The 25309-nt window shown below is 36.1% G+C and overlaps 1 protein-coding gene across 3 annotated transcripts in view; it reads right to left on the bottom strand.

Annotated features, from left to right (window-relative positions):
• The window catches only part of FYB2 (FYN binding protein 2), a 106982-nt gene that overhangs the window by 8005 nt on the left and 73668 nt on the right, over window positions 1–25309 (bottom strand). Inside the window, exons 10-17 of one of the 3 annotated variants that reach the window (XM_017877265.1) lie at window positions 18913–19027; window positions 18787–18827; window positions 16930–16993; window positions 14195–14293; window positions 12106–12134; window positions 10573–10633; window positions 4970–5071; window positions 2–92 (exon numbers count right to left, since the gene is read on the bottom strand). In XM_017877265.1, coding sequence (XP_017732754.1) covers window positions 5011–5071; window positions 10573–10633; window positions 12106–12134; window positions 14195–14293; window positions 16930–16993; window positions 18787–18827; window positions 18913–19027 — 470 coding nt within the window. In that variant the 3' untranslated portion in view covers window positions 2–92; window positions 4970–5010. Of the gene's footprint in view, window position 1; window positions 93–4969; window positions 5072–10572; window positions 10634–12105; window positions 12135–14194; window positions 14294–16929; window positions 16994–18786; window positions 18828–18912; window positions 19028–25309 lie in introns of those variants that run through there. The other 2 variants (XM_017877263.1, XR_001886595.1) reach the window with 2 other exon arrangements.

Below are 25309 nucleotides of genomic sequence, written 5' to 3'. Positions count from 1 at the left end.
CCCACCTTTCTGATTCTTCAGCACCGTTTTTCTCTTTTTTTTCCTTTGGTGTCAGAAACTTGGGTTTCCACATTTTCAGTTTATCTTCGTCTCTGAGGAGAAATATATTTTGAGCAAGTAAATTAAGACTGACTTATACATTCGTGGAACCATCAACACTTCATAGGCAATTATGTTTTACAAAAAATTAAAAAGCCATCTAGAAATATATTTTGATAATCCATGGAAAGGCCATATAGTAAATATTTTAGGCTTTGCAGCCATATTATCTCTATGGCAACTCTTCAACTCTACTGTTGCAATTTTATACACAGAAACAAGTGGCAGGCCATATTTGGTCCTCCGGCCATAGTTTGCTGACCCGTAATGTGTCATAATCCAAATTTGAAGCCAGATGCAAGAGTCAGCCTGCTTATAATCACATTTCATCTCCTTTATAAGCCTCAGGGGCTTTGGTCTCTAAAATGTGAATAATATAACTGAACTCCATTGTGAAACAAGGCTAAGCCAACTAGCATGTAACGTTAGTGATTCCAGGCAAAAGAAGATGCAGGGAAGGGAGAAGGTATTTATTATAGAAGGAACTAGTACTTTTTAGCATCTATGTGTCAGGTCTTATGCTAAGCATCTTACATATGTTTACTCATTTGGTTTTCAAAGTAAGTATTGCAACAATCCTTTAAACCAATCACTCAAAGTTTTACAAGCGAGGAAACGGATGAGCAGAGAGAATGAAATGGATGGTCACAGTGGTATGACCACTTTGGAAAACAAGTTGGCATTTTCATATGAATTTGCATTCTCTATAATTTGCATTTTTCCCCTTCTATCTTCTAGAAAAATTCCTGCACACATTCACAGGAGCCATAAATAAAATATCTGTGGCAATATTATTTGTAAGGGCCCCAATAGTTACCAACAATTGAATAGATAAATGAATTATGATATATACATATAATGGAATATTATGGAACATTAAAATGAATGAAAGGAAAAATGAAAGATTATATTTGAATAAAAAAGTTACAGAACTCTGTATACAGTGTCTCATTTTCATGATGTTCAAATCCCCAAAAAACAATTTTTGTTTCATGTTTGTTAAAACTATATTTATTTTGAACAAGGAAATGAAAACACCAAATTTATGAGAACAGTTACCTTGAGGGAAGGGCTACATGGTGTTTACAAGGAAAAGAGGCCAAAGTATTGGTTACGTTCTAGTTCTTAAGTCGAATGATGGGTTCAGGGCAATTTGTTTTACCATGCTTTACAAATTTTGTTTTCTTTTGATTTTTACAAATGACTTAAGAAAAATAATTTATCCAGATTCACTGGTATGCACTTGTAGTTCCAGCTACTTGGGAGGCTGAGGTGAGAGGACTGCTTGAGGCAGGAGGTCAAAGTGCAGTGTGCTATGATCACGCCTGTGAATAGCCACTGCATTTCAACCTGGTCAACATAGCAAGACTCCATCTCAAACAAAAGAGAAAAAGAACTTATTCTTTACACTAATTTGATATTTCAGAATTCTCTTCCATCTTATGCCAAATTACATTTCCTGCTTGTAACACCCCTTTCCTGATTATATACGCCTTATGGTCCAACAGAACTTCCCAAACACGTGTGTTTTCCATTTACAGTTGTCCACTCCCCCTCTTGCTCCTCCTTTTCTCTCATCTTCTTTTGCTCCCAGTCTTCACCTGTCAAAATGTTACCTGTCTTTCCTGTTTCAGCTTGGCACAAAGATTTTTGATCACCTAAATAACAGTAATGTCTACCTATTCTGAGCTTCCAGATTATCTTGCACATTTTTATAGCAGGTCCTTCTTTGTTAACTAATTTATCAAATTATGTTTTGGTATCAGACACATGATACAGATATGAAAGTCACAGTCCCTACCTCAAAGAGTTCCCAGTCTAGCAGATAAGAAAGTCAGGAAAACAGACCACTACAATTGTGAGAAAAATATCTTGATAAAAAAAGGGAGTACCTAACTTAAATAGATAAAGTTAGAGAGGGCTTCTTAGAAAAAGTAAAATCTGAATCCAATTTTAAATAATGAGGGATAAAATAGCCGGCAAAAAACATGGCAAAATGTGTCACAGGTAGATATTCTTTTCTTCTTAAATTATCACCTTCTTGAAGAGGCTTTCCATAACTATCAATACTTTAAAACCCCTACCAGCACACACCCTATATCCACTGTCTTTCAAAATATCCTGTTTCAAAGCAACCAAATTCCAATGTGTAATTATAGACTAATGTTTTCATTTGTTTATTGATTTAGTCTCTCTATGCCCACAGGAGTAGGAATTATATCTCTTTTGTTCACTGCTTTATACCCAACACCTAGCACAGTGCCTGGCACAAAGGACATGTTCAATAAATATTTGTTGAATGAATTGATGAAGTTGGAACAAATGTGAAGGTTTGGAAATGCTAGACAGTATATCCGGTCTAAGGAACTCCACGTAGTAGAGTATGGATGGAACACAGGAATAGTGGGTAAGCAGGAATAACAGGTGAGGCTAAGAGGTTGCCAGGGACTGGATTATGAATAAATTTTATGTTTTCCTAAGCAGTTTTGACTTCATTCTGAAAGTGATGGGTAACCACTAAACAGTTTTCAGCTGTTGGGTGGTAGGTGGTCACATTAGCACTTAAGAAAGTCTGGAGAATAAACAGAAATGGAGGTAAGATGGCCATTCAGGGAGTTGTAGTAATCTGGTTGAGAAACAAGACTGCATTGTGGCTGTGCAGTGGAGATGGGAAAAGTGGGAACAGTTTTGAGTTATTGGAAGAGAGTGAAGGGAAGGCAAAGGCACAAGAGAAGGAATAATAGATAACCTAGGGTTTCAGCCTGAGCAACTGTGTGTTTATTGAAATAGTCACCAACATAGAGATCAAAAGGACTAGATGTGGAGCTCCATCTTCAGTGGATCCAACACTGGAGCACCCAGATATATAAAACAAATATTATTAGGCCAAAAGGGAGAGATATACCTTGATACAATAATAGTTGGGAGACTTCAACCTCCCACTCTAAGCAGATTATCCAGAAATAAAAACAGCAAACATCCTATTTAAACTGCACCATAGACCAAATGGACCTAACAGACATCTACAGAACTTAATACACATCTACAGAACATGTCACTCATGTTCTGTATAGTACACATTCTTTTCATTATCAATGGAACATTCTCCAGAACTGTTCATAAGTTAGGACACAAAACAAGTATCAACAAGTTTTAAAAAATCAAAATCATATCACGTATCTCATCTGAGCACAGTGGATTAAAACTAAACATCAGTAACAACAGGAACATTTGAAACTATACAAGTATATGGAAATTAAACAACATGCTCCTGAACAACCAATGGGTGAAGGGAGAAATTAAGGATAATACTTAGAAACACAACATACCAAACTTATAGAACACAGCAAAAACAATATTAAGAGACAAGTTTATAGTAATAAATGCCTACATCAAAAACTAGAAAGATTTCAAAAAACAATCTAATGATTTATCTCAAAGAATTAGAAAAGGAAGAACAAACCAAATTCAAAGTTAGTAGAAGAAAAGAAATAATAAAGATCAGAGCTGACATAAACAAATTTAGATAAAATATACAAAAGATCAATGAAACAGAAAGCCGGTGTTTTGAAAAGAAACAAAATTGGCAAACCATTACCTAGACTAGACAGAGAGATGGGGTGAGAAGGAGAGGGGAAGGGAGGGAGGAAGGGAAGGGAGGGAGGAGGGGAGGTAAGGGGAGGGAAGAGGAAAGGGGAGGGGAAGGAGAGGGGAAAATTAAAGGGGAGGGGAAGGGGAAAGGGGGAGAGGGAGGGAAGGGCAAGTTCAAGTAAATAGAGTCAGAAGTGAAAAAAAGAGACATCACTTAGAGACCATGTGAGCAACTATCTGCTAACAAATGGGAAAACCTGGAGGAAATAGCTAAATTCATGGAAATATACAACCTGAGATTGAACCAAGAAAAAATTAGAAAACTTGCAAAGACCAATAAAAGCAAGGAGATTGCATCAGTAGTAAAGAATCTCCCAAAAAAGAAAAGTCTAGGACTGGATGGCGTCCCTGCTGAATTCTACTGAACCTTTAAAAAAGAATTAATACCAAATCTTCTCAAACTATTCCAAAACATTAAAGCAGAATGAACTCTTCCTAAATCATTCTATGAGGCCAGCATAACCCTGATACCAAAAGCAGAGAAGGATACAAAAAAGAAAAGAAAAGAAAATTACAGGTCAATATCCCTGATGAACATAGACACAAAAATCTTCAACAAAATATTAGCAAACTCAATACAACAGCACATCAAAAAGATAATACACCATGACATAGTGTGATACATCCCAGAAATGCAAGAACATATTAGTGGGATGTATCCCTGAGCCCAGGAGGTCAAGGCTGCAGTGAATCATGATCATGCCACTGCTGCACTCCAGCCTGAGGGACAGAGTGAGGCCCTGTTTCAAAAAACAAACAAACAAAAAACTGACTCCCAGGGCATCCTCCCTGCACACAACCAGGCTGCTGTCCCTCTATAACCTCACACACTGACCCCTGGGCTCACTTGGTGAGCACATCCCCAGAGAGAGGGTAAGTGGCAGGAAAGAGCGCTGGCTTGGGGGCAGGCCACCCAGATCTCAGACCTACCTCTGTACTCAATCGCGTGGACAAGTTAGTTACCCTTAGCTTTGATGTTCTTGTCTGAAACAATTTAAAATATTTTTTTACATTATAAAAATAGAGATGGGGTCCCATTATGTTGCCCAGACTGGTCTCAAACTCTTGAGCTCAAGTGATCCTCCCACTTCTGCCTCCCAAAGAGTTGGGTTTACAGGCATGAGTCACTGCACCTGGCCAACTGGGAACCATTCTAATCTATCATGGAGGGTTGCTGTGATAGAAAGGGAAGTATCAGGCTGGGAAGATTTCAGCTCACCTCATGAATCACTGGCTTCATCTTGTGAAGCCAGAAATTCTCTAGCCATCACCCCCTCCATGGTCATATTGATGTCCATCAATCAGACCACCAGGAACATGCCTGCAGTTAACAAAGTTGGGTCATTCAACATAGGCAAATCAATAAATGTGAAACATCACTGCAACAGAATGAAGAACAAAACCATATGATAATTTCAATAGATGCAGAGAAAGCATTTGTCAAAATTCAACATCCCTTCATAATAAAAGCTCTCAACAAATTAGGCGTAGAAGGAAAGTACCTCAACATAATAAAGGCCATATATAACAAACCCACAGCTAACATCTTACCAAACAGGGAAATGCTGGAAGCTTTTCCTCTAAAAACTGGAATAAGACATGGATGCCCACTCTTTCCATTCTTATTCAACAAAGTACTGGAAGTTCTAGCAGGATAAATGAGGCAAGAGAAATAAATAAAGGACATCCAAATGGCAAAGGAGGAAGTACAATTGCCCCTGTTTGCAGATGACATGATCTTATATCTAGGAAAACCTAACAACTTTACCAAGAGACTCTTAGAACTAATAAATTAAGTAAAGTTGTAGGATACAAAAACAACATAAAAAAATTAGTAGCATTTCTATACATGAACAAAGAACTAGCTGAAAATGAGTTCAAGAAGGCAATCTGGTTTATAATAGCTACAAAAAACAAAAATACCTAGGAATAAATTTAGCCAAGGAGGTGAAAGATCTCTACAAAGAAAATGACAAAACACTGATGAAATAAATTGTAGATGACATAAACAAATGGAAGGACATCTCATGTTCATAGATTGGAAGAATTAATATTGTTAAAATGACCATAGTACCCAAGGCAATCTACAGATTCAATGCAATCCCCATCAAAATACCAATGCCATTTTTCACAGAAATAGAAAACACAATCTTAGAATTTGTATGGAATCACAAAAGACCCCAAGTACCTGAAGCAATTCTGAGCAAAAGAACAAATCTGTATAAAGCACAGTACCAGACTTCAAAATATTCTGCAAAGCTCTAGTAACCAAAACAGCATGGTATTGGCATAAAACAGACACACAAACCAATGGAACAGAATAGAGAACCCAGAAATTAATCCATGTATCTACAGCCAACTGCTTTTTGACAAAGATTCCAAGAACACTCAGTGGGGGAAGGACAGTCTTTTCAATAAATGGTGCTGGGAAAACTGGATATCCATACACAGCAGAATAAAACTAGACCCCATCCCACCTCTTACCCTATACAAAATCAAACAAAATCGATCAAAGACTTAAAATGTAAGACCCAAACCTCTAAAACTATTAGAAGAAAACATAGGGGAAACACTTTAGGACATTGGTCTAGGAAAAGTTTTATGACTAAGACCTCAATAGCACAGGTAACAAAGCAAAAATGAACAAATGGGATTTCAGCAATCTAAAAAGCTTCTGTACAGTAAAAGAAACAATCAACAGAGTGGAAAGCCAACTTACAGAATGGAGAAAAATATTTACAAACTATTAATCTGACAGGTGATTAATACCCAGAATATACAAGAAACTCAAACAGCTTAACAGAAAAAAAATTCAATTAAAAATGGGCAAATGAACAGACATTTCTCAACAGATGACATTAAAATTACTAATAGTTTATTTGCTTAGAGGTGTTTGTAGTATTTTTATGGTAGTTTGTATTTCTGTGGGATTGGTGGCGATATCCCCTTTATCATTTTTTATTGCATCTATTTGATTCTTCTCTCTTTTCTTCTTTATTAGTCTTGCTAGTGGTTTATCAATTTTGTTGATCTTTTCAAAAAAACAGCTCCTGGATTCATTGACTTTTTGAACTTTTTTTGTGTGTGTGTGTCTCTGTCTCCTTCAGTTCTGCTCTGATCTTAGTTATTTCTTGCCTTTTGCTAGCTTTTGAATGCATTTGCTCTTGCTTCTCTAGTTCTTTTAATTGTGAAGTTAGGGTGTCAATTTTAGATCTTTCCTGCTTTCTCTTGTGGGCATTTAGTGCTATAAATTTCCCTCTACACACTGCTTTAAATGTGTCCCAGAGACTCTGATACGTTGTACCTTTGTTCTCATTGGTTTCAAAGAACATCTTTATTTCTGCCTTCATTTCGTTATTTACCCAGTAATCATTTTGGAGCAGGTTGTTCAGTTTCCATGTAGTTTTGTGATTTTGAATGAGTTTCTCAATCCTGAGTTCTAATTTGATTGCACTGTGGTCTGAGAGGCAGTTTGTTATGATTTCTGTTTTTTCACATTTGCTGAGGAGTGCTTTACTTCCAATTATGAGGTCAATTTTAGAATAAGTGTGATGTGGTGCTGAGAAGACTGTATATTCTGTTGATTTGGGGTGGAGATTTCTGCAGATGTCTATTAGGTCTGCTTGGTGCAGAGCTGAGTTCAAGTCCTGGATATCCTTGTTAACCTTCTGTCTTGTTGATCTGTTTAATATTGACAGTGGAGTGTTAAAGTCTCCCATTATTATTGTGTGGGAGTCTAAGTCTCTTTGTAGGTCTCTAAGGACTTGCTTTATGAATCTGGGTGCTCCTGTATTGGGTGCATATATATTTAGGATAGTTAGCTTTTCTTGTTGAATTGATCCCTTTACAATAATGTAATGGCCTTCTTTGTCTCTTTTGATCTTTGTTGGTTTAAAGTCTGTTTTATCCGAGACTAGGATTGCAACACCTGCTTTTTTCTTTTGCTTTCCATTTGCTTGGTAGATCTTCCTCCATCCCTTTATTTTGAGCCTATGTGTCTCTTTGCACATGAGATGGGTCACCTGAATACAGCACACTGATGGGTCTTGACCCTTTATCCAATTTGCCAGTCTGTGTCTTTGAAATAGCAAAGACTTGAAACCAACCCAAATGTCCATCAATGATAGACTAGATTAAGAAAATGTGGCACATATATACCATGGAATACTACGCAGCCATAAAAAGGATGAGTTCATGCCCTTTGCAGAAACATGGATGAATCTGGAAACCATCATTCTCAGCAAACTATCACAAGGACAGAAAATGAAACACTGCATGTTCTAACTCATAGGTAGGAATTGAACAATGAGAACACTTAGACACAGGGCGGGGAACATCACACACCAGGGCTTGTCAGTCGGTGCGGGCCTAGGGGAGGGATAGCATTAGGAGAAATACCTAATGTACATGATGAGTTGATGGGTGCAGCAAACCAACATGGCACATGTATACCTATGTAACAAACTTGCACATAGAGCACTTTTACCCTAGAACTTAAAGTATAATAAAAAAATAAAATAAAATACAATGACCAATAAACATATTTTAAAATATTCAACATCACTAATCACCAGGGAAATGCAAATCAAAACCACAATGAGGTATCATTTCATCCCTGTTAGGATGACAATCATCAAAAAGACAAAAAACAACACAGGCTGACAAGGATGTGGAGTACAGGAAACCCTTCTTCATTCTTAGTGGGAATATCAATAGTACAATACCTATGAATAACAGTATGGAGGTTCCTAAAAGACTACAAATTGAAATACCATATGATTCAGCAGTTCCATTGCTGGGTATTAATCCAAAGGAAATGAAATCATTATATGAAAGAGACATCTATGCTCCCATGTTTATTGCAGCACTATATGTGATAGCCAACATATGGAATCAACTTAGGTATCCAACGTCAAATGAATGGTAAAGAAAATGTGATAAACATACACATGGCAGAGAACTATTCAGTCATAAAAAATAATGAAATCATGTCATTCACAGCAACATGGATGGAAGTGGAGGACATTATGTTAAGTGAAATAAGCCAGGAATAGAAAGTTAAGCACCACATGTTCTCACTCATATATGGAAGCTAAAAAAGGTTGCTCTCATAGAAATAAAGAGTAGAACAGAGGATGCTAAAGCCTGGGAAAGTAGGGAATAGGGAGAGATTACTTTAGGATACAATATACAGTGAGATATGACGAATATGTTCTAGTGTTCTATATTACTGATATGGTCAGGCTTTGTGTCTCCACCTAAACCTTACCTGAATTGTAATCCCCACGTATCGAGGGAGGGAGGCGACTGGATCATGGGGGCAGTTTCCCACATAGTGTTCTCATGAGAGTGAATGAGTTCTCATGAGTTCTAATGGCTTTATAAGGAGTTCTTCCCCCTTCACTTTCTCTTCTCTCTCTCACCTGCCACCACATAATATGTACCTCTTCCCCTTCTGCCGTGATTGTAAGTTTCCTGAGGCCTCACCAGCCACGCTGAACTGTGAGTCAATTAAACTTCTTTCCTTTATTAATTACCCAGTCTCAGGTATTTCTTTATAGTAGTGTAAAAATGGACTAATACAACTACCATAGGATGACTATAGTTAACAATAATATGTTACATAGTTTTAAATAGCTAGAAGGGAGATATTGAATATTTTCAACACAAAGAAATGATAAATGTTTGATGATGAATATGCTGATTACCCTGATCTTATCACTATATATTTTATGTATCGAAACATCACTATATACCTGGAAAATATGTACAATTATTATATGTCAACTTAAAAATAACATCAAATAATGAAGAAATAATAACAACATAGAAACCTAGGGAAAAACTAGTATTTTTTTTCCTTTGGAGGATGGCATGGTTCATAGTTTAAGATATAGAGAAGACAAATAAAATAAAGGCTTAAAAGTATCCATTGGATTTAACAAAGGAGTTATTAGTGACCTTACCAAAATTAAGTTCGATGGTATAATAGGAAACCTAATTGAAGTGATCAAGGAAAGATGAATCAAACATGAACAGAGGAGACTTTTATTTTTAACCAGTTGGTTAAGAGGAGAAGTATAAATAACAAGTGATTGGAGAGGGAGTAGCAAACTTAAGGATGGCTTTTTGTTTTGTTTTTTTTTTTTTTTTTTGTTTTTTTTTGTTTGTTTGTTTTTGAAACAGGGTCTGGCTCCATCACCCAGGCTGGAGCCTAGTGGTGTGATCCCAGCTCACTACACCTCTGACTCAAAGGCTCAAGCCATCCTTACACCTCAGCCTCCTGAATAGCTGGGACTACAGGCATGTGCCACCATGCCTGGCTAGTTTAGTAGAGATGGGATTTTGCCATGCTTCCCAGGCTGGTCTTGAACTTCTGGACTGAGGCAATCCACCTACCTCAGCCTCTCAAACTGCTGGGATTACAGGCAAGAGCCACTGCATCCAGCCATCTTTTTTGATAAATTATAGTTATTTAGTCTTTGAATATGGAGGTTCTGTCACATAGTGCTTGCTATCCTCCATGTTGTCGTGTACATTGGAGATAATTTTTAAAATGTGTTAAAATGAGATTCAAGTCTAAATTCAAAAATGAAAATCAGAAACAGACTCAAAACCTCCAATGCCTTTTATGGTCACCTACCACTGTTGGATCATATATGTTATTCAGTGTTTTCCCCTGTTAGTGAGAAGACTATCTCAAGTTGACTTTTCATTCAATCTCCAAGGGTCTGAAAAGATGGTTCTGTGATCATAATTAAGAAAGCATCAGGAAATGGGTCAAATATCAGCAGGGATAACCAATAAGGTAAATTGACTTACTTTGACTCTTTTTCACTCAGGTCCACATCGTCATAGATAATAACTTCCTGAGACTTAAGTTCTAGGGTCAAGACAGGATCAAAATAGTCCATTATTAAGCATGGTTTATATAAGCACTGACTTTCCAAATTATACCCAATTACCTAATTATCCAGGTGCATCTTCGGGTCTGTCTTGGCAAAATCTGATCATAGAATACAAATAGACTAGAAGAATCAAAGAATAAAAATATTCTCTATTTGGGAAGAAATTCAACTGAAAGATTAAAAAAAAAGTTTGATGTCCCAGTATCTCAAAACACATATATTTATATTAATTTGATTTCACAAAGAGTTCCAGAAAAATGAGTTCCTCAAAGAATCATTTTTAGACTAAGTTCCCATCTTTCTGGAATTGAACAAATATGCTATACTGCTAGAATAGTGAGGTCTTTTCTTAACTCCTAGAGGGGAGAAACAGCTTAATAGAATAGTCATGTTGATTTTTCTTCCATGGTTTTTATTTCAAATCATTGGTAATTGGTCCTTTACAATAATCTTGCATAATGTTAAATCTGACTTAGTGCCATAATAATGATTAGGCACTTTCATTTTACAATATTCACTTTCCTTGGCACTCTACATAGAATTACATGATTTTCAGGTGATTCACCACTGAACAAGTTTGAGACCTTTGGGTATAATTATTCATAATTATTCACTCCCTTATTTTATTAAATACCTTTAAATGTGGGTGGGGATACAATGCGTGTCTATTCTAAGTCAGTTTTTTTCTTTTAAACATAGAGCAAGGATATGTTGAGATGTGGGATTTTATCAGGTGTATATAATTGTCATTTGTTTTTTAGTTCAGAAAACTCATATTTATGAAATATAATATACATTTGAATTGTCAAGTTCAAGTGACATCCAGGTAGCCACATAGCTAGAGCCACTAAACGAAAATTAACAAACAACAGAACACATGACAAATTCAATGTACTGAACATGTATTGATAGCCTAGTATGTGTCATGCACTGTGTTAATTTATGCACTATTATTTTAATGGAAAAGCAAACAGCATTCCAATGATCCATTCTCAATTCAGTTAGTTTGCTGGTGGCAATGTGATCATATTCAACTTATTATGTCTTAATTAGAATGAAGGATATCAAGTGCTTCAAAAGGCAGTATGGTAGAATGCAAAATGCATGAGTTTCATAGTCAGAGAGACTGGAATACCAATCCTGGATCACTTAAATATGGATGTAGGTTCTACAGCTTCTCTGAAAAGGGATGATAACATTTATTTCTCTGGGATTTTAAGAGGAACACATCTGCTCCAGGGCACGGTATATAGTAGATACTTGAGAAACATTATTCATCTTCCTCAATGTAAAAAAAATACTTCCGTAGGAAACATCTTCTTTGATTTTGGTAGATCAATTTTTCATCAAATGTGGGAATGCAGGAAGGGTTACCATTTCTCCTTCCCTGCCTCTGAATATATGAAAACTGAGTACATTTGGTCAGCAATAAGCAAATGGCACTTACCTAAATCAGGCAGCAAAAGGGAAAACGCACTGTTGATTGACAAAAGACACAAAAGAGTTAAGGAGAAAAAACGTGTTCTGAAACATGAGCTGACAGATCTCCAATAACATATTGATGATGCTGGATTGCCCTTCATGCCCTGGTATTCTCTGACTCCAAGAAAAATGGTTCCTCTGGTATTAACAGATTCACAAGATGTGCACAGGATGTTATGGGAACACAAAGGAAACATAGGTAATCCAGGTTTGGAAAGAGGAGTTCAGAGGAGGAATTCAAGCAGGGATAATATTTGATTGAATTTGAGGGAAAACTAGAACTTTGAGAATAAAAGAAGGCTGGAGGAGGGCAGGTACATTGCAGACCATGGGAATGTCATGTTCAAAGCATGGAGGCATGAGACACCATGGCAGAGTGTGAGATCTATAGCTATGTGGATCGGATGGTAGTGAGAGCTACTTTTAGTGAGAGACAGAACTAGAGAAGTAGAATGGGGACAGCCATGAAGTATTTACTTGCCAGGCTAAGGAACTGGATATTTGTTCTAAACGTTGTATGTAGCCAACCAATAGTTTTGAGAGAAAGGTAATTAGATTTGCATCTTAAAAATATTAGCATTTTCATCTGGCTCAAATATTATGGGACTGCACGTTATCGTGCCAATAATTTTCTCTCAGAAAACATCTAATTTGCTAAGGCCAGGGTCTGCCTTTGTGCATAGGGTCTTGTTGACCACAGAAGGTAAACTCCCTCTTCTTCCATATTAGGACTACAATTTATAAACCTCATGTTTTGTTGGGTCTCTTGGTAGATCTAGATCCAACTGACAGTCGGACTTAAAGTCACAAAACTCTGAAACTTTATAATCAAAAAGAACTTCAGGGTAGAACAACATAATTCCATCTCACTATAGGTAATGACCTTGGGCAAATTATTTTATCATCTTCTGCCCTCACAAAATAAAATCTCTATATCCTTATATCTACACAGATGTTCCCAGTCTTACAAAGGTTTGACTTGCAATTTTTCTGCTTTACAGTGGCGTGAGAGGGATATGCATTCAGTAGAAACCTACTTCAAGTATCCTTAAGACCATTCTTTTTCCACTTTCAGTACAGTATTCGATAAATTACATGAGATAGTCAACACTTTATTGTAGACAGGCTTTGTGTTAGATGATTTTGCCCAACTGTAGGCTAATGAAAGTATTCCAAGCATGTTTAAGATGGGTTAGGCTAAGCGATGATGTTTGGTAGATGTATTAAATGCACTTTTAACTTAACATATTTTAGAGTTGCAATGAGTTTATTGGGACATAACCCCATCATAAATTGAGGAGCACCTTAATATCTACATCTATATCTATCTATTGCCTGCAAAGTGTCTCCAGAGTCCCCCTTCCATTATATACAAGAGAAAACTGGAATGCTGTGGGTATACAAAGGAAGTGATATGCCCATGGTTATACATGGAATAAATGGCAGAACTGGTACTAGAATCTAGAATCCAGGTTCCCCTCATATCTCTTTCTAGTGCTAGTGAGTTTGGAACCTCTCCCAAAACTGGCACTTAGCCTAGGTCATCTCAGAGGGTCTTTTCCAGGTCTAAGACCTTGCAATACATGAACTGTTCAGCTGAGCAGCTCATCTCCCCCTTCCACATATTGCTGCTCTCAAGGGAGATAAATTAAATATGGAACAGTAGACAGATAAAAACGACTGGGGCTTGTAGGGCCCAAAAAGCATAAAAGGACATGGTAAGTAACATAACGCTTAGTGGTAACAACAGGAATAGGATGTTAAGGATGATGAGGAAAGTTTCCTTTCTGGACTTTGCTTAAGATTTTCCCTCTACCCTCATTTTCAACCCTTTCTCTGCCATTTTTTCAAAGGAACATGCCACTTTTTCATTAATTAGTCTCTGTGCATGTAGTTCAATCAAAAATTCACAAGAAAGGGGCAGATGATGGCCAGATCCTTGGTTTTAGTTTCTGATATCCCCTTCACTGTTTCTTAGACTGGATGGATAACATCAACCTGTGTATCTACCAGGTTAATCCCCTCATGGAAAGGGATTTAAAGGGACTTTTTACCTTAAGTTTTCTTTTGACTTGGTTTTCTTTATTTTAAATCTATCCTTTTCTTTCTTGAAGAATTGCTGCAGTCTTTTGAGTGCTTCTTTTCCATCTAAACTAAGAGGAATCACAGGACATAAGTAACATGGCGTTTAAGAGAGTACTAGAGATAGAGAAGGCTGTTGTATTATAAAATCAAATGCCACATGTTCTCACTTACAAGTGGGAGCTAAACAATAGGTATACATGGACATAAAGATGGAAATAACAGACACTGGGGACTCCAAAAAGGGGGAGGGTGGGAGGAAGAATGAGGGTTGGAAAGTTCCCTATTGGGTACAATGTTCACTATTTGGGTAATGGGTACACTAGAAACCCATACCTCATCATTAGGCAATATATCTATGTATCAAACCTGCACATGTACCCCTGAGTCTATTAAAAAAATAAAGAACCAGAGGCTTTGGTTTCATGTCCAAAACACATCCCACTCAAGAAAGAGCAAGAAAATGCCTTATTGAATGATATGCTTTTCTTCTTTGTTTAGATGTGATACGAAGTAGCACACACCAGTCAACTATGAAGGGAGTAATTATATTTCAAGACAAACTACTGCAAGTAGTCTCTATTTTGCAGATTTTATGAAGCAGTCTTCCCTTTAGAGGAAAAGATAACTCAGGGAAATGTAGTTTACAAACTGTACTAGAAATACGTTATAGAAAATCCTGACTCAATTCCCACCTATGAGTGAGAACATGCGGTGTTTGGTTTTCTGTTCTTGCGATTGAGAATGATCGTTCCCAACATAGCACCTGTCACACTACAAGGACAGCGACTCATCCTTTTTAATGGCCGCATGGTATTACACATAAAAGAGAATATTGTGCCACATTTTCTTAATCACAGATCTGTCAACTGATGGACATTTGGGAATATAAAATATCCAGTCTTTGCTATTAGTAGAAAGATGACTGCAATAAACATAAAACCCCGTTTGGTGCATGGTCTTTAACAGCATCGTAGAGATTATAAACACATATTGGGTATATCCCCAATAAAGAATAGACAAGATACAATGGTGTTATTTCCAGATACTAAGATCCTTGAGATACGCCCACACTGTTTTCCCCCACAATGGTTGAACTAGGTTACAAGACACCAACCAACAGTGTAAAACTGTTCCTATTTCTCCACATCCTACTCGCAAGCACACCCTATTGCTTTCACTGATTTTTTAATGATTGCCATTCTAAACTGGTGTGAGATAGTAACGCAATTGTGGTTTTGATTTGCATTTCTCTGAATGGCGAGTGATGATGAACAATATAACAATGTGTCTGTTGCTGTATGAGTCTTAACTATGACAAAATATACCTCTTTGGAGACCCAATCCACCCTAAAATTCCTTGACCAGTACAAACACTCTAATACATATACATCCCTACTTTATATTACACAGATATAACAATAAAAATTTTGGTCGATGTGTTTATTTCTTTATTGTTCATCTTCCTTATCTAGACTGGATACACAAACATAGAAGATCGACACATATACATATACAACAGAGACCTGACAAAGAATGATAACAATATAACTCAAAATATACATATTATAATAGGTATAAAAAGAAGTGTCAAACATAAAATTCCCACAATTACGGGATATACATTACTCTCAATTAAACATTAGAGCATTAAAAAATAATGAACCTAATATTATATCAAATTAAAAACATTTTATAGTTCAATTCCAAAAAAGGCAATTATTCTGTACTTGCCTCCACTACCAATGGTAAGTGAATGAGAAAAATAACAAATATAAAACAGAAAAAATACGCCCATTTGGACAAAATCATCACATCACTCTCGAATATCTACTAGGCAAAACTGTAATAGCAAAAATACTTTTCAAAAAAATAAAATGAGGAAATGTTTATACCCAAGACCCTAAAAAAAAAAAAAAAAAAAAAAAGAAAAAGAAAGGAAATCCTGGCTCTTGAAATTCTTATCATTGATTTTTAATTTACTGAATAATATAGCAATGGTGATACATTGATTACCCAGCTGATAAGTACAATTCTGTCAAATATCCTTTTGGGGCTTTTAGGGGGTAGAGTGAGGGAATGATATGCCCACATCATGCCAATCAGCATGCCCAGTTCAGGGTCTCCTTTTTCCCCTTGAACCCTTAAACTCCTTGCTTTTGACCACTGTTGTTTTCTTTTCCACAACATGTCCTTAATAACTAAACTTGTCGAATAATACCCATCTGAACAAATTTTATTCTTGATAACACTGGATCACTACATGTTATATTAAGCCCAAATCCCAGAGTTAGGCTTACTAACTTACAGAGACACAGGTAAGTCATAAACATTGATTTGTTCCTGGAAAAACAGCTATAGAATTGAAGCAAGTTTTATTAATATTTATGTCTCTTTTATTACTTATTTCCTAACCCAATATTAAAATCCTTTACTCTGGGAAATGGGTATTTCTCAAAAGCGAGAACAATGTGATTTAATATGTATAGTATATGATTGTACACAATTACAAGTATCCTGTTGATCACAATTATAATATTACAATAGGTTATCATAACTTTCAGTGTGAATCTTTCCTAAAAGATGATGACGGGAGTCGGGGGTGGTAGTGGGGCGGGGTGGAGGTGGGTTCTCACTTAAACTCTGGCTTTACTAGACTAATAGGAAGTGTCATTAGCCTACAAAGCCAAGAAAGAGAGAAACTCACTCTATCTTTGGGTAGTTGTTCTTTGTTTTGTAGACATCTTCATACATTTCTTCTCTGTTTTCTTCTGAAATTAAAAAAAAAACCTACTTATATTCATTCCAATAGCAATAGTTCAGATTCATATTTAACAAAAATTTTTAGATACTTACTAAATGGTACTTTGATCTTTCTTTTGTTAAATAGTTTTACTGAAACTCAGCCACATGTGTTTAAAAGCATATGGTAAAAATACTTAAAACTCTGTAAAAGTATGTATAAATGAAAATTAAGACTCATTTCCACCTGATTCCAAGTTTGAACTGATGTAGTCAAAGACAGTTGGTTCTTTAATAGATTCCTTCCTTCCACCCTCCCTCCTTTCTGGATTTAATACATAATAATCAGAATTTACTAAGCATCAGGCATTGCGCTGAATGCCGGGGAAACCATGGAAAATGAGATATATCTTGAATAATCTCTCCCTTCACAACATGGCTTTGGCCTAGCCCAAGACATAAGCTTAACATACACAGATATACTTTAGTTCAATCCTGAAACAGAATCTAATGGAAAAAACTTTGAATTAAAGGTCAAGATTTTCAGGTTCAAAACTCGACTTTAACACACAATGATCTTAGAGGAGTCACTTCTCTATGTCTCAATTTTCTTTTAAAATGAGTGTACTGGGTTTAATGATATTTAAGGTTGTTTTTCCCTCTCAACTTCTGGGATTCCAAGAAGATCAATCAGAGTAACAATTGATTCTCTCTCCTCCATTGCTTTTTCTTTTTTTAAAATTTATTTTAAAATTGACAAATAATTATATCTACTTATGATCTATAACATGTTTTGATAATTGTATACATAGTGGAATGACTAAGTCAAGCTAGTTAACATATTCATTACCTCACATACTTTCTCGTGGAGAGAATTTAAAAATCCACTTTCAGCAATTCTCAAGTATAGAATACTTTGTGATATAATCACTATGTTGTGCTATAAACCTCCTGAAGGTACTTCTCCTAACTGAAATCTTGTATCCTTTGACCAACACCTCCCCATTACTTTTTCATTCATGAATTCATTCATTCAACAGATTCTTTTGAATGTCTAACATGTACTTGGCATTATGCTAGGGGCTGGAGAAAATGGTATGTATAAAGAAGGTAATAATCTAGGAGGGGAGACATTAATTAAAAAGTCACATAAGAACAAAATTATCACTGCGACAAGTACTATGAAAAAGAAGTCCATGGTACTATGAGATTGTACACCAAGGAGAATATTCCCTGCGGAAATAGTGATGGAACTGAGATTAGAAGATTAAGAGTCAGTGAAGCAAAGGGACCCAGGGGAGGAAAGAGGATTTTGGAAAGGGAGGGAGAAGCATATGAAAATACCCTGCTGTGGGAGCTTGGCAAATTATAGAAGCTAAAAGAAAGTCAGCATAACTGGGTCTCAAAGGTGAAGACTGAGTATAGTATGAGATGAGGCTCCAGAGGTCTGTAGGGGTAGGTTAGTCAAGGACTCTCGATCATGTCAGAAGTCAATCTTTAAAGTATTAGAAAGCCAAGAAAGTGTTTTAAGTAAAAACATTCTTATAATCAGACTTCCATTGTAAAACGATCAGGAAGGAAGTAAATTCACTTTTACATAAGAATGCTCTTACCAGCATCTTCACGTTCCTGATTCTAAATGCATTTATTAGCACATACCTTGGTATTGCAGTTAGCACATACCTCAATACTGCTTCTCTTAGCTTCTCACAAATTGGTATTATTAAAATATGAATAATTAAAAGACGTCTTATCACTAATCAGTCATAGAAGTATTCTGCAATTCCTACTGGCAGCTTCAGAAATGTCTTCCTATACTTACCACTATTTGAGGCAAATGAGCTACAGAAGTTTGGCTTCGGTCTACGGGAGAAAATAACAAAGACCATTTTTGTACCTTTAAAGTCTCACCACATTCATCTTGCTGAAAGACTGGAACGTTACTTACACCTCTTTCCTGGAGTACTCGACATCATCATATATCTCCTCCGAGATGGAACTTGGCTTAGAGACCCCTAGGTCTGGAGTTTCTTTAGTCGACTCCAAAACCTCCAGATACCCAACTGAAAGGAAACCAGAACCGCCCCCGAAAAACATTTCATCAGCTGCCATGATAAAGTCATTCACACACATCACTGGTAATGCAAGCAAGCATAAGAAAAGGCAGATTAAATGGGCTAAAATTGGATTACAGTCTTGGTATGTATGATCCTTGGGCAAGCCACCTCACTTTGCAGCGCATCAGTTATGATTCTCTGAAGTTGAGGATAATAATGCTAACACTGAATCATGTGGTTTTGGCAAGGATTAAATGCATACTTAAAAAGGGTGCTGGTTACCTAGTAAACTAGTAACTTCCTTCTTTGATGGTTCTTCCTTTAATCCCTGATCTCAAACTTTGAAGTCTACCAGGGTACATCCCTGGGGCTTATCTCTCTACATCTAGATGATCTTATCCAGTCTTATGGCATTTCTTAAAGCAAAATTTCTCAGACAAGTTGATTGAGCACATATCAATATATATTATTCATTAATTCATTCTGGAGTTAGCCAGAAGATAGTGTGCCAGGTTAACAAATGTAGAGGAATTGTTTGCACAGGTAGCTAAATGCAGATGCTGGCTTACTTCACAGAGTTGTAAATTTGTCATAACCATAAAACTGCCACTTCTTTATCTGTTGGCATTGGTTAATATTTAGGGTATGGGTAATTCATAGCCATATTCAGATATGAACTACTAATCAGAAATAGAAAGTAATATACATGAGAAATAAACAACAAGCACATTAACTTGTATCTATTAATTAAATGAACCAAGCAATAAGATTTTATCCTCTGACAAGAAGTCAGTGAGCGTGTAGGCCCCAAACCATCTCAATGAATGTCAGCTCTCGGAGGCATAAGGTCCTGCTTTTTCTCAAGGAGTGATCAGTAAATTTCTCCAACACAAAATAAAGATGCTGAACACACAGTTGCTTCTTAGTCTGCAGCATTTTTTTTCCTTCCTCAATCCTTCCTTTTGGCTGAAGCAAATGCAAAAGTTTATGGCTTCATTTTAAAAACACTGACGACTCTCAAATTTACATCTCCAATTTAGACATCTCTCATGAATTCCAGATACTTTATCAGCCTTCACACCATTTCCTTTTGGTTGTCTAAACATATTACATTCCAAACCAAACTCATAACTTCTCTCTGCAAGTTTGCTCTTCCTGAAGTTTATTCAATCTCATAAAAGGGGCAATTCCATCCTTTATGTTGCTTAGGCCCAAAACCTTGCAGACATCCTTGATTCATTTCTCTCTCATTTCTCACTTCTAATCCAAAGCCATCTGTCCACTATAGTTTCAAATTATATTCTGATTTCAAACACATCTCAGCAATTCTACCATAGTATCCTCCTCCAAGCTACCACCATTTCTCACCTAAATTATTGCAATAGCCTCCTAACCGTTCTCCCCGATTTAGCTTACATTTTATTTTCAAGACAGAAGCCAGATGATTTTTTAAAATGCAAATCAGGTCGTGCCTTTCTTGTACTTTCAAAGGCTTTCAGTGGTTTTAAAAATCTCGTTTATTGTAAATGCTAAAGTTCTTGCAATGATCTACAGAAGTCCCTTGTTATTTCTGTGACCCCATCTCCTACTATACTCTTCCTCAGTTACTCTGAGGCCACACTGGCCTCCTTGCAGCTCCTCCAACATATCTGGCCAACTTCTGCCTCAGGGATTTGCACTTTTTTTCTTTTCCTAGGTCGTTCATATCCTAGATACACATATGGCTGTCTTCCTCAGCTACTTAAGGTCTATTGAAGTCATCCATGAGCACTTTTTTTTTTTTTTTTTGAGATGGAGTCTCGCTCAATCACCCAGGCTGGAGTGCAGTGGCGCGATCTCGGCTCTCTGCAAGCTCTGCCTCCCGGGTTCACGCCATTCCATGAGCACTTTAAAATGTCAACCTCTATCACCTTCATCTGCTTCCTTAATTCTCTTAGCTTGCTTTATTTTTTCATAATATTTACTGTTAATACCATTCAATATAGATCTTTTATTGTCTGTCTCCTCTGTGAAAGTAACCTCTGTGTAACCTCCGTGAGAAAAGGAATTTTTGCCTGTTTGCTGCTATATACCCCCATTTCCTAGAACAGTGCTGGGCACATAAAAAGCACTTAATATATTTGAATTTCGAATGATTTGAATGCATGTGTCTTCTCATTAGTGAATTTAGTGTATTACATTTATAGTGTTTACTGATATTTTAAAATTTATAGCTATTATCTTAGTATATATTTTTATTTGTTCCATTTTTTTTTCTTATCTTCGTCTGGCTAAAGTTTCTTCTCTTTCCGCCATTCAGTTTTCTTTTGATTTGTTTTCTTTCATTTATCTTTTAATAGTTACCCACAAGAGTGACCACTGTCCTGAGTTCTAATACCAGCAGTACTTATTTTTGAATGTTATAATAATGGAATAATTTAGTATGTACTCTATGGTGTCGCCTACTTTCCTTCAATATTATGTTTGTGAGATTCATCCATAGTGTTGCAAATAGTTTTAATTTGTTCATTCCGATGACTTTATTCTATTGTGTGAATAGGTTACCATTTATTTATCTATTCTACTTTTTATGGGCATTTGGACAGTTTCCAGTTTGGGGCTATTACAAAAAGTTTTGCTACAAACGTTTTGTCTGTGTGTTTTGGTGCATTAAACTGTGCACCAAATACGTATATATTGGGATATATACATAAGTATGGAATTGCTAGGTCATAGGATATGCATATGTTCAACCTTAGTACTGCCAAACAGTTTTCCAGAATGGTTGTCTCAGCTTACAGTCTCCACAGAGAATGAGAGTTTTAGTTGCTCCATATCTTCACTAACACTTGATACTTTTAGTCTTTTCTATGGTAGACAATTTGGTGAGCAGAATTGAATCTTCATAGTGTATTTGCCCTTTGGATAGTTTCTTTGGGGAAGGGCCTGTTCAATATTTTCTAATTTCACTGTATTTCTTTTCTAAAATTGATTTCTAGTTTATATTTTCTGAATAACAAGCATTTATAGATGTGTATTCCAAATATGAGTCATTTATCAAATATGTATATATGTGATATATAAATGGTATATGTAAATAATGCAAACATCTTCTCCTACACAGTGACTTCCCTTCTCACTCTTTTTTAATTTTTTTTTTTTAAAGTTTACTTTAAGTTCTGAGATACCTGTGCAGAATGTGCAGGTTTGTTGTGCCATGGTGGTTTGCTGCACTGATCAACCCGTCATCTAGGTTTTAAGCCCCACGTGCACTAAGTATTTGTTCTAATGCTCTCCATCCCCTTGCCTCTCACCCCCGACAGGCCCCAGTATGTGATGTTCCCTTCCCTGTGTCCATGTGTTCCTCACTGCTCAACTCCCACTTATGAGTGAGAATGTGTGGTGTTTGGTTTTTTCTTCCTATGTTAGTTTGCTGAGAATGATGGCTTCCAGCTTCATCCATGTCCTTGCAAAGGACATGAACTCAATCTTTTTTACGGCTGCATAGTATTCCATGGTATATATGTGCCATATTTTCTTTATCCAGTCTATCATTGATGAGTTGTTTCCAAGTCTTTGCTATTGTAAATAGTGCTGCAATAAACATACGTGTGCATGTATCTTTATATAATTATTTATAATTCTTTGGGTATATACCCAGTAATGAGATTGCTGGGTCAAATGGTATTTCTGGTTCTAGATCCTTGAGGAATCACCACACTGTCTTCCGCAATGGTTGAACTAATGTACACTCTGACCAACAGTGTAAAAGCATTCCTATTTCTCCACAGCCTCGCCAGCATCTGTTGTTTCTGGACTTTTTGATAATTGCCATTCTAACTGGCGTGAGATGGTATCTTATTGTGGTTTTGATTTGGATTTTCTAATGGCCAGTGATTATGAGCTTTTTTTCCCATATGTTGGTTGGCTGCATAAATGTCTTCTTTTGAGAAGTGTCTGTTCATATCCTTTGCCCACTTTTGATACGGTTGTTTTTTCCTTGTAAATTTGTTTAAGTTCCTTGTAGATTCTGGATATTAGACCTTTGTCAGATGGATAGATTCCAAAATTCCCTCTCATTCTGAAGGTTGCCTGTTCACTCTGATGATAGTTGCTTTTGCTGTGCAGAAGCTCTTTAGTTTAATTTGATCCCATTTGTCAACTTTGNAGCCTCGCCAGCATCTGTTGTTTCTGGACTTTTTGATAATTGCCATTCTAACTGGCGTGAGATGGTATCTTATTGTGGTTTTGATTTGGATTTTTCTAATGGCCAGTGATTATGAGCTTTTTTTCCCATATGTTGGTTGGCTGCATAAATGTCTTCTTTTGAGAAGTGTCTGTTCATATCCTTTGCCCACTTTTGATACGGTTGTTTTTTCCTTGTAAATTTGTTTAAGTTCCTTGTAGATTCTGGATATTAGACCTTTGTCAGATGGATAGATTCCAAAATTCCCTCTCATTCTGAAGGTTGCCTGTTCACTCTGATGATAGTTGCTTTTGCTGTGCAGAAGCTCTTTAGTTTAATTTGATCCCATTTGTCAACTTTGGCTTTTTTTTGCCATTGCTTTTGGTGTTTTAGACATGAAGTCCTTGCCCATGCCTATGTCCTAAATGGTATTACCTAGGTTTTCTTCTTGGGTTTTTATGGTTTTAGATTTTACATTTAAGTCTTTAATTCTTCTTGAGTTAATTTTTATGTAAGGTATAAGGAAGGGGCCCAGTTTCTGTTTTCTGCATATGGCTAGCCAGTTTTCCCAGCACCATTTATTAAACAGGAAATCCTTTCCTCATTGCTTGTTTTTGTCAGGTTCGTCAAAGATCAGATTGTTGTAGACGTGTGGTGTTATCTTCTCACTCTTTTAATGGTATATTTTAATGAATATATCCTAGCTCTTCTAATTCTTTCAAGGCTAAAGCAAATTAATACCATTACTCTCTTCCCAAACAATTACCAACCTTAGGACACTTTAATCACCGTCTCAATATAAGCATTATGAATGTTCAATATTTTATAATATTTTAGACCTTCCTCAATTTGACATTATTTTGTTGAGTTAATGCTTTTGCTTAACTTTTTTTCTTGCATCCACAACTTTCTGTCTGTGATTATTTTCCTTCTGCCTGAAGTACATGCTTTAGAATTTCCTTCAGTGCATTTTATCTTGACAATAAAATGTCCCAGTTTTTATTTGTCTGACAACATCTTATTTTTCTTTCATTTGTGAAAGACATTTTTATGAGACATAAAATTTCAGGTAGATATTTAATCTCTTTCAGCAAAACTGTATTCTCATTACACACTCTTGAGAAGTCAGCAGTCAGAGCTCAGTTTTTTTTTTTTTTCTTTTTTGTAGGTGATTGGTTTTTCCCCTTTGTCTGTTTTGAAGGTCTTTTAAGATATTCTCTTACTCTTTGATGTTCTTCATTTTGAATGGCTAGGCATAGATTTCTGTTCTTTATCCTGCTTAAGAACCTTAGGGTTCCTGGTTCAAATGTATCTCTCTCAATAATTTTGAAAAATTCTCACATAGTATCTGTTTTATCTATTATTTCCTCTTCCTCATTTTTCCAGTATCCGTTTATGGAATTCTGATTTTTCTGATAATATTGCTATTTTAAGACTTCTCACTTTATCTTCCATGACTTTTATCTTCTCTTTTACTCTTTTTTTTTTTTTCAAATCATTTCCCCATGTAGAATGAATTTTGGATAATTTCTTTAGATTTATCTTTTAGTTCACCAATTTTCTCTTCAACTGCAGGTAATGTGATATAAAATGCAATCACTGCATTTTATCAATTTATCAATTTTTTTTTTCTTTTCAAATATTTTTAAAATATCGTTATTCCCCATTCATATTATTCTCTATTTCAAAAACATATTAAACACCTTATGTGTTATACCGATGATTCTAATATCTGCAATATCTTGTAGGTTGGTTCTGCTATCTGTTCTGCTGGTTTTCCCTCACTGTGATTTGTTTCCTTGTGTTTGGTTATTTTTGACTATCAATTGTTAGTATTTTAAAGAATATTTTGAGGGAATTATTTGAAATCTGGGATAAAACTAAATAGGGATTTGGATCTCAGTAAAAATCATCAAGGCAACAGTTAGCTTTGGCATGCACCTGCCAGTTTTCCTGGTTACTGTAGGCATGTGGGTGCTTTTCTTTATAAATCATTTCTGTGATACTTTTATGAATGTTTTAAAAAATTGATTCTTCAGTTTGTTTTAGTCAAGAGAGTCATTCATATTACCTAGTCCACCATATTTTTAGACACTGAAGTTTGATTTATCCTTTCATTCTAC

This window comes from Rhinopithecus bieti, unplaced genomic scaffold (genome assembly GCF_001698545.2).
Source record: "Rhinopithecus bieti isolate Rb0 unplaced genomic scaffold, ASM169854v2 scaffold_6380, whole genome shotgun sequence".
NCBI lineage: Eukaryota > Metazoa > Chordata > Mammalia > Primates > Cercopithecidae > Rhinopithecus > Rhinopithecus bieti.
The sequence above is the reverse complement of the archived record's forward strand: the minus strand, read 5'-3'. Positions and strand labels throughout refer to the sequence as shown.